The 15,561-nt window shown below is 46.6% G+C and overlaps 1 protein-coding gene across 4 annotated transcripts in view; it reads left to right on the top strand.

The window, feature by feature from the left end:
• LOC132395766 (peptidyl-prolyl cis-trans isomerase FKBP5-like) overlaps nt 1-15,561 on the top strand; it is a 291,454-nt gene that overhangs the window by 138,737 nt on the left and 137,156 nt on the right. The window contains exon 1 of one of the 4 annotated variants that reach the window (XM_059972767.1): nt 4,353-5,142. The exons of the other annotated variants lie outside the window; for them this stretch is intronic. Within the exon in view, the coding sequence (XP_059828750.1) occupies nt 4,636-5,142 (507 nt within the window). The 5' untranslated portion in view covers nt 4,353-4,635. Of the gene's footprint in view, nt 1-4,352; nt 5,143-15,561 lie in introns of those variants that run through there. 4 annotated transcript variants of the gene reach the window in all.

Below are 15,561 nucleotides of genomic sequence, written 5' to 3'. Positions count from 1 at the left end.
TGCAAATCAAAGAATAGAAACATAGAACCATGGAAAACCTGCAGCACATTACAGGCCCTTCGGCCCACAAATTTGTACTGAACATGTCCCTACCTGAGAAATTACTAGGCTTACCTATAGCCCTCCATTTTTCTAAGCTCCATGTACCTATCCAAAAGTCTCTTAAAAGACCTTACCATATCTGCTTTCACCATCATTGCCGGCAGCCCATTCCATGCACTCACCACTCTCTGTGTAAAAAAACTTACCCCTAGCATCTTAAAACTGTGTCCTCTGGTGGCAACCATTTCAGCCCCGAGAAAAAGCCTCTGACTATCCACACAATCAATACCTCTCATCATCTTATACACCTCTATCAGGTCACCTCTCATCCTCTGTTGATCCAAGGAGAAAAGGCTGAGTTCACTCAACATATTCTCATAAGGCATGCTCCCCAATCCAGGCAACATCCTTGTAAATCTCCTCTGCACCCTTTCTATGGCTTCCACATTCTTCCTGTAGTGAGGCAACCAGAAATGAGCACAGTACTCCAAGTGGGGTCTGACCAGGGTCCTATATAGCTGCAACATTACATCTTGGCTCCAAAATTCAATTCCACGATTGATGAAGGCCGAAACACCATATGCTTCTAAACCACAGAATCAACCTGCACAGCAGCTTTGAGCGTCCCTTGGACTCGGACCCCAAGATCCCACTGATCCTCCACACTGTCGAGAGTTTTACCATTAATACCATCTGCCATCATATTTGACTTACCAAAATGAACAATTTCACACTTATCTGGGTTGAACTCCATTTGCCACTTCTCAGCCCAGTTCTGCATCCTATCAACATCCCGCTGCAACCTCTGACAGCCCTCCACACTATCCACAACACCCCCAACCTTTGTGTCATCAGCAAACTTACTAACCCATCCCTCTACTTCCTCATCCAGGTCATTTATAAAAATCACGAAGTGTAAAGGTCCCAGAACAGATCCCTGAGGCACACCACTGGTCACCAACCTCCATGCAGAATATGACCTGTCTACAACCACTCTTTGCCTTCTGTGGGCAAGCTCGTTCTGGATCCACAAAGCAATGTCCCCTTGGATCCCATGTTTCCTTACTTTCTCTATAAGCCTTGCATGGGGTACCTCATCAAATATCATGCTGAAATTCATATACACTACATCTACTGCTCTTCCTTCATCAATGTGTTTAGTCATATCCTCAAAAAATCCAATCAGGCTCGTAGGGCATGACCTGCCCTTGACAAAGCCGTGCTGACTATTCCTAATCATATTATACCTCTCCAAATGTTCATAAATCCTGCCTCTCAGGATCTTCTCCATCAACTTACCAACAACTGAGGTAAGACTCACTGGTCTATAATTTCCTGGGCTATCTCTACTCCCTTTCTTGAATAAAGGAACAACATTTGCAACCCTCCAATCCTCTGGAACCTCTCCCTTCCTCATTGATGATCCAAAGATCATCACCAGAGGCTCAGCAATCTCCTCCCTTGCCTCCCACAGTAGCCTGGGGTAAATCTCATCCGGTCCTGGCAACATCCAGTTTGATGCTTTCCAAAAGCTCCAGCACATCCTCTTTCTTAATAGTTACATGCTCAAGCTTTTCAATCTGCTGCAAGTCATCCCTACAATCACCAAGATCCTTTTCCATAATGAATACTGAAGTAAAGTATTCATTAAGTACCCCTGCTATTTCCTTGGGTTCCATATGCACTTTCCCACTGTCACACTTGATAGGTCCTATTCTTTCACATCGTATCCTCTTGCTCTTCACATACTTGTAGAATGCCTTGGGCTTTTCCTTAATTCTGCCCACCAAGGTTTTCTCATGTCCCCTTCTGGTTCTCCTAATTTCCTTCTTAATCTCCTTTCTATTAGCTTTATACTCTTCTAGATCTCTAACATTACCTAGTTCTCTGAACCTTTTGTAAGCTTTTCTTTTCTTCTTGACTAGATTTATTACAGCCTTTGTACACCACAGTTCCTGTACCCTACCATAACTTCCTTGTCTCATTGGAACGTACCTGTGCACAAATATCCCCTGAACATTTGCCTGTCATGGTCCTGTCTGGCAATTCCCCATTACCAATTGAGCCTTAAATCCCCTTGCCTGATCTCCAATCGTTCCCAATTCAGCTAATTACACACACCTGCTTCCCATCAGGATAAAAACCCTGGAATCACAACAAGGAGCTGCCAATTCGTTGGCCAACTCTGGTGTGCGTAACCTCGTTTCATTGTTATTTAGGACTGGTCTTTAAGTTCTGCATCATCTCCGGGATTCTCTATGTGAACCTTGTCTCTGTATAAAGACTCTCCTGGATACCGGTTCTCTGTTTGCAGTGGTGCTAATGCCTGATGACTCTGCCTCAGTGCCTGTGTCCTGCACCTGGGCCACGTCCTTGCAACAGAACGAACTGGCCAAGAATGAACCCAACGGTCATGGACCCCGTGCAACAGGCCCTTGCCAGCCAGGGCTACTTACTGGGCACCCACGGCTAAGATTCAAAGAGGTCACGGAAAACCTTTGTATACTATCCATGAATGTAAGGAAGGTCAGTGAACAAGTGGACAGGGTGTCTGCTTCTCTTATGCCATTCCCTCCAAGAACCCCAACTGCCCAAAATGCACAGCCAGGGATAGCTATGCCCCTGGGATCGGCAACAAAATCCCCTCGAGAGCTGTATGTACCCGAACCGGAACCCTACGCTGGGGACCTAGGCAGGTGCCGGGCCTTCTTATTACAATGCTCCTTGGTCTTTGAGCTACGGCCACATACGAACACTTCAGATAGATCAAAGATTGCGTATGTCATGGGGCTGTAACAAGCGGTTGCCTTGGCATGGGCCACTGCAATATGGGATAACTGACACCTTCCCCTCCTTTGTCTCTGAAATGCGGAAGGTCTTCAAACAGCCCATTTGTGGTAAGGATGCCGCAAGGCGCTTGCTGACTCTTTGTCAGGGTTCGCAGACTGTAGTGAAGTGGAGTTTCAAACCTTAGCGGCTGACTCAGGGTGGAATGTCAAGGCCCTATGGGAGGTGTTCCAATAGGGCCTCTCAGATAAGATAAAAGATGAACAGGCAGTGAGGAATGACACAGACAGACTGGACTCTGATCTCTCTCGATAATCAACCTTGGGAGTGTCTGAGAGAAGAGACTAACTCCTCAGGTCAGTCCACGTCCCATCTTACCACTTCAACCAGCCCTAATCTCTCTCTCCCTTCCGTTCCTCACAGAGCTCCTGCTCCTGCTGTTCTGCTGAGTCAGACGCCACTCCCTTCTGTTCCCCAAACCCAGATGCAGATCCTGGCTACTGTGTATTATCAACAATGTCCCTACCCACCTTGGTGGATTCCAGTGCCGAGGGCAACCTGCTGGACGAGGACATAGCCTCCCAGGCCAGAATACCTCAGGAGCCACTAATTACCCCTCTGGATGGAAAACTGCTGGCTCAGGTGACCTTGTTTCTCTCCGGAAACCATCAGGAGGAGGTACAGTTCAATCTCATCCATATGCCTCAAGCCCCTGTAGTCCTAGGATACCCGTGGCTGAACCGCCACGATCCTCACATTGACTGGCCCCCCGGGAGGATAGCCAGCTGGAGCCCATTTCGCCACTCCCAACTGTCTGCAATCAGCCCCATCTCCCAGGGAGACTACAGCGACCCTGCCTGCCCCGGAACCCCTCAACTTGTCCAGAGTCCCCACAGAATACCATGACCTGGGACAGGTATTCCGCAAACAACAGACTCTTTCCCAGCCTCCCTTCCTCCATCGACCTCCTCCCTGGGGCCTCGCTATCCACCAGTCTTTATAACCTATCCTGACTGGAGAGGGAGGCCATGGAAAAATACATCAGCGAGTCTGTCATGGCGGGCATTATTAGGCCTTCATCCTTCCCGGTAGGTGCCAGTCTCTTCTTTGTAGAAAAGAAGGATGGGTCACTTAGTCCTTGATTACTGAGGCCTCAACAATATAACAGTTAAAAATAAGTACCCACAACTCCTCATCAATTCGGCATTTGAACCACTTCATGGAGTCGCCATCTTCTCGAAGTTGGACCTTCGTAACGCATATCACCTAGTCAGGATAAGGGAGGGGGATGAGTGGAAGACGGCCTTTAATACAACTCCAGGCCACTTTGAATACTTAGTCATGCCGTTTGGCCTCACCAATGCTCCCACTGTTTTTCAAGCCCTAATCTATGATGTACTGAGGACCTTTATCAACCGCTTCAAAGTCGTTTACCTGATGATATCTTAAAATTTTCTAGCAGCCCCCAGGAACACATTCACCATGTCCATCTAGTCCTCCACAGACTGTGGGAAAACCAGTTATTTGTGAAGGTGGAAAAATGCGAGTTCCTCATTCCTTTGGTCATCTTCCTGGACTATATCATTGATAGCGGGCAGGTGAGGGCAGATCCCAAGATGATCTGGGCAGTGGAAGAATGGCACTTCAGCAGTTCCTGGGGTTTGTGAACTTCTACCACCGACTTATCAGGGACTACAGTTGAGTGGCACACGTCTGGGTTCGTCTTCCACCCTGGGAGTGATCAGACCCTGGATCTCCTGAAAGGACACTTTTGGTGGCCTTCCAAGGGGGCGGACACCCATTCCTATGTCTCTGCATGTTCTGTCTGTGCCCATGGAAAAAGCCTCCCATCGGCCACCTGCGGGATTACTTTGTCCTCTACCTGTCCCTGGTCATCCTTGGTCACACATTGCCCTGGACTTTATCAGCGGTCTACCCCCTTCCTGTGGAAACACCACTGTCCTCACTATGGTAGATTGGTTCTCCAAGACGGTGGACTTTGTAGCCCTCCCAAAATTGCCTTCTGCTCAGGAAACCACAGACCACTTTGCCCACCAAGACTTCCACCTCCACAGAATCCCTGTGGACATCGTCTCCAATCGAGGTCCCCAATTCGTCTCGCAGGTATGGAAGGCCTTCTGTCAAGCCTTAGGTGCATCGGTCAGCCTGTCATCCAGCTTCCACCCCCAGACGAACGGGCAGACGGAACGGGTCAACCAGGACTTGGAGGCAACACTACATTGTGTAACAGCAAACAACCCATCGACCTGGAGTCACCACCTCCTGTCAGCTGAATTCGCCCACAACTCTCTGGTGAGTTCTGCCGTTGGGAGGTCTCCCTTCAAGAGCTCCCTTGGGTACCAACCCGCACTGTTCCCCGCGCAAGAAGAGGAGATTGCGGTGCCGTCTATTCAGGACCAAATTGATCGGTGCCTTAAGGTTTGTGAGAAGACTCACACGGCCCTACTCAGACCAACAAATCGCAATAAGAAAACTGCCAACTGATGGCAGACACCAATGCCTGAGTACCAACCTGGGCAGATGGTGTGGCTTTCATCCAAGGACATCCCGCTCAAAAACAAGCCTAGGAAACTCTCCCCTCACTTCCTGGGACCATTCAAGGTCAAAAGTACCATCAATCCCACAGCAATCTGGCTTAAACTCCCGAAGTCTATACACATCCACCCTACATTTCACATCTCTCAGTTTCCGTCAGCCCCTTGTGTCCTCCGACCAAAACCCCTCCACCCATCTGGATCATTGACAACCGTCCAGCAACTACTAGATGTGCGCTGTCAGGGCAGGGGCCTCCAATACCTAGTCAACTGGGAAGGGTACAGCCCAGAAGAGCTTTCCTGGACTCCTCCCTCATCCAAGATTTCCATCGGGAGGATCCGGACAAGCCTGCAGGATCGCCTGGAGGCTCCTGTTGATGGGGGGGGGGGGTACTGTCATGTCCTGTCTGGCAATTCCCCATTACCTCTTCAATTGAGCCTTAAATCCCCTTGCCTGATCTCCAATCGTTCCCAATTCAGCTAATTACACACACCTGCTTCCCATCAGGATAAAAACCCTGGAATCACAACAAGGAGCTGCCAGTTCGTTGGTCAACTCTGGTGTGCGTAACCTCGTTTCATGGTTATTTAGGACTGGTCTAAGTTCTGCATCATCTCCGGGATTCTCTATGTGAACCTTGTCTCTATATAAAGACTCTCCTGGATACCGGTTCTCTGTTTACAGTGGTGCTAATGCCTGATGACTCTGCCTCAGCGCCTGTGTCCTGCACCTGAGTTCGTCCCCAGCCACATCCTTGCAACATTTGCCTCATTTCTTCCATTTTTCCCTGAGAACATTTGTTTCCAATTTAAACTCCAATTTCCTGCCTGTTAGCCTCATAATTCCCATTACTCCATTCAAACACTTTTCTAACTTGTCTGTTCCTATCTCTCTCCAATCGTATTGTAAAGGAGATAGAATTACGATCACTATCTCCAAAATGTTCTCCCACTGAGAGATCTGACGCCTGACCAGGTTCATTTCCCAATTCTAAATCAAGTACAGCCTCTCTTGTAGGTTTATCTACACACTGTGTCAAGACACCTTCCTGAACAGACCTAACAAACCCTACCCCATCTAAACCCCTTACTCTAGGGAGATGCCAATTGATATTTGGGAAATTAAAATCTTCCATCACGACAACTCTGTTATTATTATTACACCTTTCCAGGATCTGTTTCCCTATCTGCTCCTCGATATTCCTGTAACTATTGGGCAGCCTAATCAAAATAAAACACCCAGTAAAGTTATTGACCCCTTCCCGTTCCTAACCTCCACCCACAGAGACTCCATAGACAATCCCTCCATGGCGTCCACCTTTTCTGCAGCCGTGACACTATCTCTGATCAACAGTGCCACACCCCCACCTCTTTTGCCTCCCTCCCTGTCCTTTCTGAAATATCTAAAACCCAGCACTTGAAGTAACCATTCCTGTCCCTGTAGCATCCAAGTCTCTGTAATGGCCACAACATCATAGCTTCAAGTACTGATCCTCGCTCTAAGCTCATCTGCTTTGTTCACAACACTCCTTGCATTAAAATAGACATGTCTCAAACCATCGGTCTGAGCGCGTCCCTTCTCTATCACCTGACTATCCTCCCTCTCACACCGTCTCCAAGCTTTCTCTATTTATGAGCCAACTGCCTCTTCCTCTGTCTCTTCAGTTCGGTTCCCACCCCTCGACAATTCTAGTTTAAACTCTCCCCTGTAGCCTTAGCAAACCTCCCTGCCAGGATATTGGTCCCCCTGGGATTCAAGGGCAATCCATCCTTTTTGTACAGGTCACACCTGTCCCAAAAGATCCAGAAATCTGAATCCCCGCCCCCTGCTCCAATCCCTCAGCCACGCATTTATCCTCCACCTCATTCTATTCCTATTCTCACTGTCACGTGGCACAGGCAGTAATCCCGAGATTACTACCTTTGTGGTCCTGCTTCTCAACTTCCTTCCTAACTCCCTGTAGTCTGTTTTCAGGACCTCTTCCATTTTCCTACCTATGTCATTGGACCTCTGGCTGTTCTCCCTGCCACTGCAGGATATCTTGGATATCTTGGCAATGTGAAACATCCCAGACCCTGGCACCTGGGAGGCAAACTACCATCCGAGTTTCTTTCCTGTGTCCACAGAATTGCCTGTCTGACACCCTGACTATAGAGTCCCCTATCACTAATACCTTCCTCTTCCTTTCCATACCCTTCTGAGCCACAGGGCCAGACTCTGTGCCAGAGACACGGCCACTGTTGTTTCCCCCAGGTAGGCCGTCCCCCCAAATAGTACTCAAACAGGAGTACTTATTGTCAAGGGGTACAACCACAGGGGTACTCTCTAGTACCTGACTCCTCCCCTTCCCCCTCCTGTCTGTGACCCACTTGTCTGTCCCCCATGGCCCCGGTGTGACCACCTGCCTAGAACTCCTTTCTATCACCTCCTCGCCCTCCCTGACCAGACGAAGGTCATCCAGCTGCATTTCCAGTTCCCTAACTCCATCCCTCAAGAGCTGCAGCTCAATACACCTGGTGCAAATGTGGAAATCTGGGAGGCTGGGAACCTCCAGGACCTCCCTCATCTGACAATGAGCACAGAACACAGGCCTCACACACATTACTTCCTTTCTGCAACTGGTAGACCTACCTCGCCTCGTCCCATTACCATCTAAGCCCATTGAGCCAAAGCCCTGTCACTCTGCTGCCCGCTCTGAATGGGGCCCGCTGGATATGGCAGTCTTCTTTTTAATCCTTTCACGCTCTGCTGGCTGACGTCACGTGCCCTTGCAGTCTTGCCTCTCTTTTACCCCGAGTAGTAAAACTGCCTTCGCTCCGGAAATCAACCAGAACCTGAGGGAAAAGCAATGCCATCCCAGAGGGAGTGTGCGGGCTCCACACAGACATTATCAGAGATCAGGGCTGACGAAAATGATTCTGGGATTGAAGGACTTGTCATATGAAGAGCATTTGATGGTCTGGGCTTGTACTCGCAGGAATTCAGAAGAATGAGGGGTGACCTCATTGAAACCTGTCGAATGTTGATAGACTTTGATAGACTGGATATGCAGAGTGTTTCCTGTCATAGAGGAGTCTAAGGCCAGAGGAATAGAACATAGAAAACCTACAGCACAATACAGGCCTCAGCCCACAAAGCTGTGCCAAACATGTCCTTAGAAATTACCCAGGGTTACTGATAGCCCTCTATTTTTCTAAGCTCCACGCACCTGTCCAGGAGTCTCTTAAAAGACCCTATCATGTTCACCTCCAGCACCATCGCCGGCAGCCCATTCCACTGACACTGAACAGAAGGACTCAGCATAGAGGGATGTCCATTTAGAACAGAGATGAGGAGGAATTTCTTTGGCCAGGGAGTGATGAATCAGTGGAACTCATTGTCACTGGTGGCTGTAGAGGCCAAGTCACTGGGTATATTTAAGGAAGAGTGATACTTTCTTGATCAGTCAGGGCAGGAAGGGATATGGGGAGAAGGCAGGAAATGAGGGCTGAGAGGGAAAATGGATTAGCCTAATTTTGCTCCAATATCTTATGGTCTTATGGTTTACATTGTTGGAACTGTGAGGCAGGTTCTAGCTGTTACATCACTGAACAACCCACCTTACTTGTTCAGGATAGTGCATTTATCCCAGTTATCACCTACCCATTTACCTCCCGTGTAACTTTCTGCGATTTATAAACATGCATTCTAAGACCTCTGTTCCTCAATACTTCCCAGTAATTTTCCATTTATCATGTGTGTCCTAGCTGTGTTTGACATTGTCCCGCCTATTCACCAGTGCATTACAACCTTGTTAGAGTCAGCCAATTTCTTCCTCAGTAACAAGTACACATACATTTCGTTTTTCTAAATACAGCACACAGAATTATGTCATTGACAAACGAATATCCTGAACACCTAGCACTAGAATTCATTGTGAACATCCCACACACACTAAAGTACTTGTTGATTATTATTTATGTCTTGCATCTAAGTTAATATAGGATCTGATCTTCCACTCTCCCTTGGACTTTATGTTCTTGTTTAGTGCTGGCCAGGGTGATATCTGGGACATGTCAAAAGCAAATCTCAGATATCACCCAAGATGCCCAAAGTGTCAAACAGCCTCCGGTCCTGTTGACTTAAACCATCAGACTATAAGACATAGGTGCATAATTAGGCCATTCAGCCCATCGAGCCTGCTCTACCATTTTATCATGGCTGATCCTTCCCATTCTTGTTCCTTCTCCCCATAACCTTTCATGCCCTGACTAATCAAGAATCTATCAACCTCCTCCTTAAATACATACAATGACCTTGCCTCCATAGCCACCTGTGGTAATGATTCCTCTCTCTGGCTAGTTCCAACTCTGTTGTACACCGAATAGATGAGGACAACTGTGCTGCTCCAAAGAGCACTATGTGAGGTCATTCCTACCCTTGGCCATTAGACGGGCAGACTATTATTTAACTGGGGAGAGAATTCTAGGTTCTGAGATGCAACGGGACTTGGGAGTCCTCGTGCAGGATACCCTTAGGGTTAACCTCCAGGTTGAGTCGGTGGTGAAGAAGGCAAATGCAATGTTGACATTCATTTCTAGAGGAATAGAGTATAGGAGCAGGGATGTGATGTTGAGGCTCTATAAGGCACTCGTGCGACCTCACTTGGAGTACTATGTGCAGTTTTGGGCTCCTTATTTAGGAAGGGATCTGCTGACATTGGAGAGGGTTCAGAGAAGATTCACTAGAATGATTCGGGGAATGAGAGGGTTAACATATGAGGAATGTTTGACCGCTCATGGACTGTACTCCTTGGAGTTTAGAAGAATGGGGGGGACCTCATAGAAACATTTCGAATGTTGAAAGGCATGGACAGAGTGGATGTGGCTAAGTTGTTTCCCATGGTGGGGGACTCTAGTATGAGAGGACATGACTTAAGGATTGCAGGGCGCCCAGTCAGAACAGAGATGCGAAAACATTTTTTTTTTAGCCAGAGGGTGGTGAATCTGTGGAATTTGTTGCCACGGGCAGCAGTGGAGGCCAAGTCATTGGGTATATTTAAGGCTGAGATTGATAGGTATCTGAGTAGTCAGGGCATCAAAGGTTATGGTGAGACTAAAGGGGAGATTGGATCAGCTGATGATGAAATGGCAGAGCAGATTCGTTGGGCCGAATGGTCGACTTCTGCTCCTTTGTCTTATGGCTCTACAATGAGTCATCCTATAGCCGGGGAAGTGACGACCCCCTCCTGTTAGACTACTTGAGGTAACTTTTTTTTATTTTTTCTTACTTCTCTTCTAATATTTGTATATCTGTGTGCTTGTAATGCTACTGTGACACTGTAATTTTTTTTGGGATCAATAAAGTATCTCTCTATCTGAAGAAATTCCTCCTCATCTCTATTCTAAATGGATGCCCCTCTATTCTGAGGCAGTGCCCTCAACTTGACTTCTCTAGTCAAATTTTAGAAATACCAACTGGATCTCAGCCCACATTGTGTTGGTTAGGTAAACCTCGCGCACGATTGTCCAAGGCTAGACTAGTCTGTGCCAATCTGCCTCAACCAGGTTATTGCTATTTTACGTTGTTAAAAGTATTGTGTACGTGCAGCCAACTATTGTTGAAAGCATAAACAAACAAAATGAATAAGAGAAAGAAAGACAGAAGGAAGGCAGCAAGAAGGAGGAAAGGAAAAGGATGAAGGGGAAGAATAAGGGAGAAATGGGATGTTAACAGGGACGTGCCGGAGACAAAGAGCAAAGCAGCTGAGTCATGAGGAAATGCCTGAATGTTGTACCTGAAATACTGACACTGCTCCTCTCTCCACAAGTGCTGCCTGCACTGTTTTTGTTTCTTTTTTACAGTACCTGAAGTTTTTTTTCCAGTTTCACAAGAGGGCAAGGGAAGAGCGTTAAGGGATTTCCTGGTAAGGGAAGCTACTGTGGCCACAAGCAGGACTCGCGGCTGGGTGTGTTGCCTCCCTGGTGTCAGAGCGGCTGCAGCACATTCTGGGAGAGGGAGTGAACTGCCAGTTGTGGGTGTCATTGTAAGCACCAAGAATGTAGGAAAAAAATGCAGCAGGAAGTCCTACAACCAAATTTAGGTAACTCAGAGATAAATTTAAAAGTAGCACCTCGAAAATAATAATCTCAGTATTGCTTACTGCGCCATGTACGAGTCAGGAAAAGCAAAATAGGACAAAGGTGTGCTTGATCACTGGTACAGTAGGGAAGGTTCTGATTCTTAGGGGAATTGGAACTGGTCCTGGTGTGGGTGGGTCCAGAACAAATTGAACAGCCTACACCTGGGGTGGCAGGATGGAGATATGTCTCTACCAAAGAAAAGAAAGTGCTCCTTCCATCTACTAGCCTGCAGGTCACCCTGGAGCAAGGTGTAGCACCTGCTATCCCTCTGATCAGAGTCACGTGAAGCCATGGGAGCAGGTGGTGGATGGTTATATGAGCAGCTGGTGCAGATCACAAGTCCTGGTTATGAAACCACTGATGCCAGGCAGACAATCTCTGAGGAGTATTGATTATGGCTGAGGTGTCCTGTCTTGTAAAGACACTGCCCAGAAGAACAAACATGGTTATGGAAAAGACCATGATTGCCCATGTCATACAAGATGGCACATAACAGCTGGGCAGGACTAGGATCGATGTCAGTGGGGGATTGTTTGCTAGTGCTGTTGGGAAGGGGACTATGCCAAGAGCATGGGAATCCAGACAAAGGGGTAATGCAGAACCAAAAGCAAAAGTTCGAAAAAAGTCAGCGTAGAGTCCAAACAGCAAGTTCAAACAGAAAGAACACCAAATTACTAAATTCTACAATGATAACGAGTGAAAAGGTGTAAGAGTGTAATTTATCTGAATTCCGGTAGTGCTCAGAACAAGGTCAGTGAATTCATGACATAAATCAGTACAAGGGGTATGATCTGATGGCCATTACATAAGTGTGTTTGCAAGGTGGAGGTGAGGGGTTGGTCTTTGAGGAGAGGTGGAATTGCCTGGGACTATACTCATTGGAATTCAGAAGAATGAGAGGAGATCTTATAGAAACAGAAAATTATGAAAAGGATTGATGATTTGGAGGCAGGAAAGTTGTCTGCACTGGTAAGGAAGAGTAGAACCAGGAGAGATAGCCTGACAATTCAGGGGAATAGGTTCATGAGAGAGATAAGGAAAAATTGCTTTTCCCAGAGAACAATGAATCTGTGGGATTTTCTGCATAGCAGGGGAATTAGGAATTATGGGGAAAAGGCAGGTAGGTGGAGAAGAGTCCATGGACAGATCAGCCATGATCTTATTGAGTGGTGGAGGAGGCTCGATGGGCCAAATGGCCTATTCCTGCTCCTATATCTTGTGTTCTTGTGTTTATTTAACATTGAACTGGAGACTGTGATAAGCTGGAGAAAAATCTTACTCTATCTGCTAACTAGACGGGATCAAAAGTTTCTGCAATGCACTTAGAGGTAATTTATTGAGGAATCCTGCCCTTCACATGAACATACATCAGATTAATTTTATTCTGTTTCTGCCTTTTCCTTAGATCACACAAACCACTAATGTATACTGTTACACCCATTAGCTGTAGATTTCTATCTAACATCTGGGACCAAAGTCAACAGTTTCTTTGAAAGTCTGACTTTTTCCACGTCTTGTGCCAATATTTAAGTCTTTTTGATTTGGTCAGCCTCCTTTTTAGAGACTGTGCCTTTCAGCTTGGAAACTGTTGCATGAGCTTTTGGGAATTTGGCACGGGCCTCACAAGGGGCATTGTCTGCAGGAACTGCTTTGACATCTGACATTTAACTCAACACCAGCAAACCGTCACAGAAAACATTCCGTCCCTGAAATTATCAGAGAAAAAATAATCAGAAGAATTAGCCTTCTACTTTGATGCACTCCTTTTGGAAAGAGGATTGGTGAACATCAGGCTTCAGGCATGTGTCCTGCTTGCAGCAGAACCTGGTGAGCTGGCGGTGGTCATGAGATATACCGCTATGTTGTACCTTTGGTATTTTTCTACTTCTCCTCAACTCCTCCAGGGGCCACTTTCCACCCACCCGCTTCTTTCCTGCATGAATCATCTGAGAAAGCTCCATCTCTACCGAATCAGTACTAAAATGCCCCACTGGGTGAAACAGGAGACAACGTCTACACTGAGAACTCTGTGCTCAATCTGCTGATGCAAAGCCATCTTTGGATTAAATAAAAGCAGATGATCCTGGGAAAAAATCAGCAGCTCAGGCAGCATCTGTGAAAAAAGAAACTGTTAAAATTTCAGGTTTTAAAAACTACTGTTGCAATTTCATTTTACATAAAATTTATATAAAAATTTCAGAAAGGGTAAGATGATGGAACAGATACCAGTCCTCATAAAGGGATCAGCAGTGGAAAGGGTGAGCAGTTTCAAGTTCTTGGGTGTCAGCGTCTCTGACAATCTAATCTAGGCCCAACAAACCAATGCAGCTACAAAGAAGGCAAAATAGCAGCTGTATTTGATTGAGAGCTTAAGGAGATTTAGTACATCACCAACGACACTCGCAGACTTTTACAGTGGAGGGCATTCTAACAGGCTGCATCACCATCTGGTATGGAGGGTGGGGAGAGCTACTGCACAGGATGAAATAAGCTGCAGAAGGTTGTAGACTTAGTCAGCTCCATCTTGCTCACTAGCCTCCCCAGCATCCTGCTCATCTTCAAGGAGTGATGCCTCAGAAAGGCGGCATCCATCACTAAGGACCCCCATCGCCCAGGACATGCCCTTTTCTCATTGCTACCATCAGAGAGAATTTACAGGAGCCTGAAGACACACTGTCAATGATTCAGGAATAGCTTCTTTCCCTCTGCCATCCAAAATCTGAATGGACGTTGAACCCATGAACACTACCTCATTAGTCTTTTTTTTCACTTATTGCACTGCTTATTTAATTTAACTTTAAAAATATATATACACTTCTGAGCATAAGTTACAGGTTTTATTATTATGTATCACAATTCACTGCTGCCACATAACAACCAAGTTAATGGCCTATGCCAGTCTGATTCGGATTCCTCTGTCTCTCCAACAAACTGAGAAGAAGCTCAGCCTTGTCCCACCAGCTCACATTCCAATAACGTTAAGAGAATTCTGGACATGTGCATGGATAATAGGGCAATGCGGGGCTATGGTCGATGAGAGTAGCCAGTTTAAATGGTTTAGGCATGGACTAAATGGGCCGAAGGACCTGTTTCTGTGATGTACTTCTCCATGACTGAATAAGTTAACTGATTCTTGCCACCTAACCTGCCAAGTGTCTGTCTATTTCGGATTTCCAGCATCTGGTGCTTTTCTTTTCATAGTCCTGTACTCCTACTGATTAAAACAGACTCATGGGTTTTGATGAAAGGATCTTGAGCTACTGAATTTCTTGGCATACATGTAATGAAAAAAAAACTGGGACTGTTGACACACAATGCAAAGACAAAAAGAGGTCCGTGGAGAGAGATGGACAGTCAATATTTTGGGACCCTTCTTCTAGACCAGGGGTTCCCAAACTGGTTCCACGGACCCCTCGGTTAACGTAGGGGTTCGATACATACAGAAAAAAGGACGGGAACCCCGATCTAGACTGAAAGAGTAGAGGGAGGGTTACCAGTTTAAAAGAGATGAGGGATGGGCTGGAGGCAACAAGGAGCTGCAGATAATGGAATCCAATAGGAATGGAGAGTGGAGCATTGAACCAAATAAGGGAGGTGTGGAGGAGATGGGAACTTTTGGTGAGGGGGCCCAGTGAGAACAGCTTTTGGGTGATGGGCAGATGGAATGGGTGGAGAAGTGGAAGGAAATTAGTTGATAGGGAAATTGTATGTGGGTGGTGTTGGGTGTGTGGCGGAGAAACTGGGTGAGTTCTCTGGGCACTATTCCTATACACGGCTTTCTGATTGTTTTGAAGGACTGAAGTGATGCCCAGGTAGTGACAAGATTATATGAGACAGTAAATCAGATCTTGAAAAAAGTCACGGGCCAATTTAATGAGCACGTTCCTCTGTTTTCTACACCTCACCTCGTGATGTGCCCAAGGATGGGCTGAAGGGGGCTCCAGCTGGTAAGCAGGGGCTCAGGTGCTACTTCAATCACCCAAAAAAATATATTATCTTGTGGTTCTGTGCATGTGTACACATGTTAGCTTCCTGCCATTGAAGAGGAGTACCC

The sequence above is a fragment of the Hypanus sabinus genome, chromosome 6 (assembly GCF_030144855.1).
Source record: "Hypanus sabinus isolate sHypSab1 chromosome 6, sHypSab1.hap1, whole genome shotgun sequence".
Lineage (NCBI taxonomy): Eukaryota > Metazoa > Chordata > Chondrichthyes > Myliobatiformes > Dasyatidae > Hypanus > Hypanus sabinus.
This window is presented reverse-complemented; position numbering and strand designations above follow the sequence as displayed.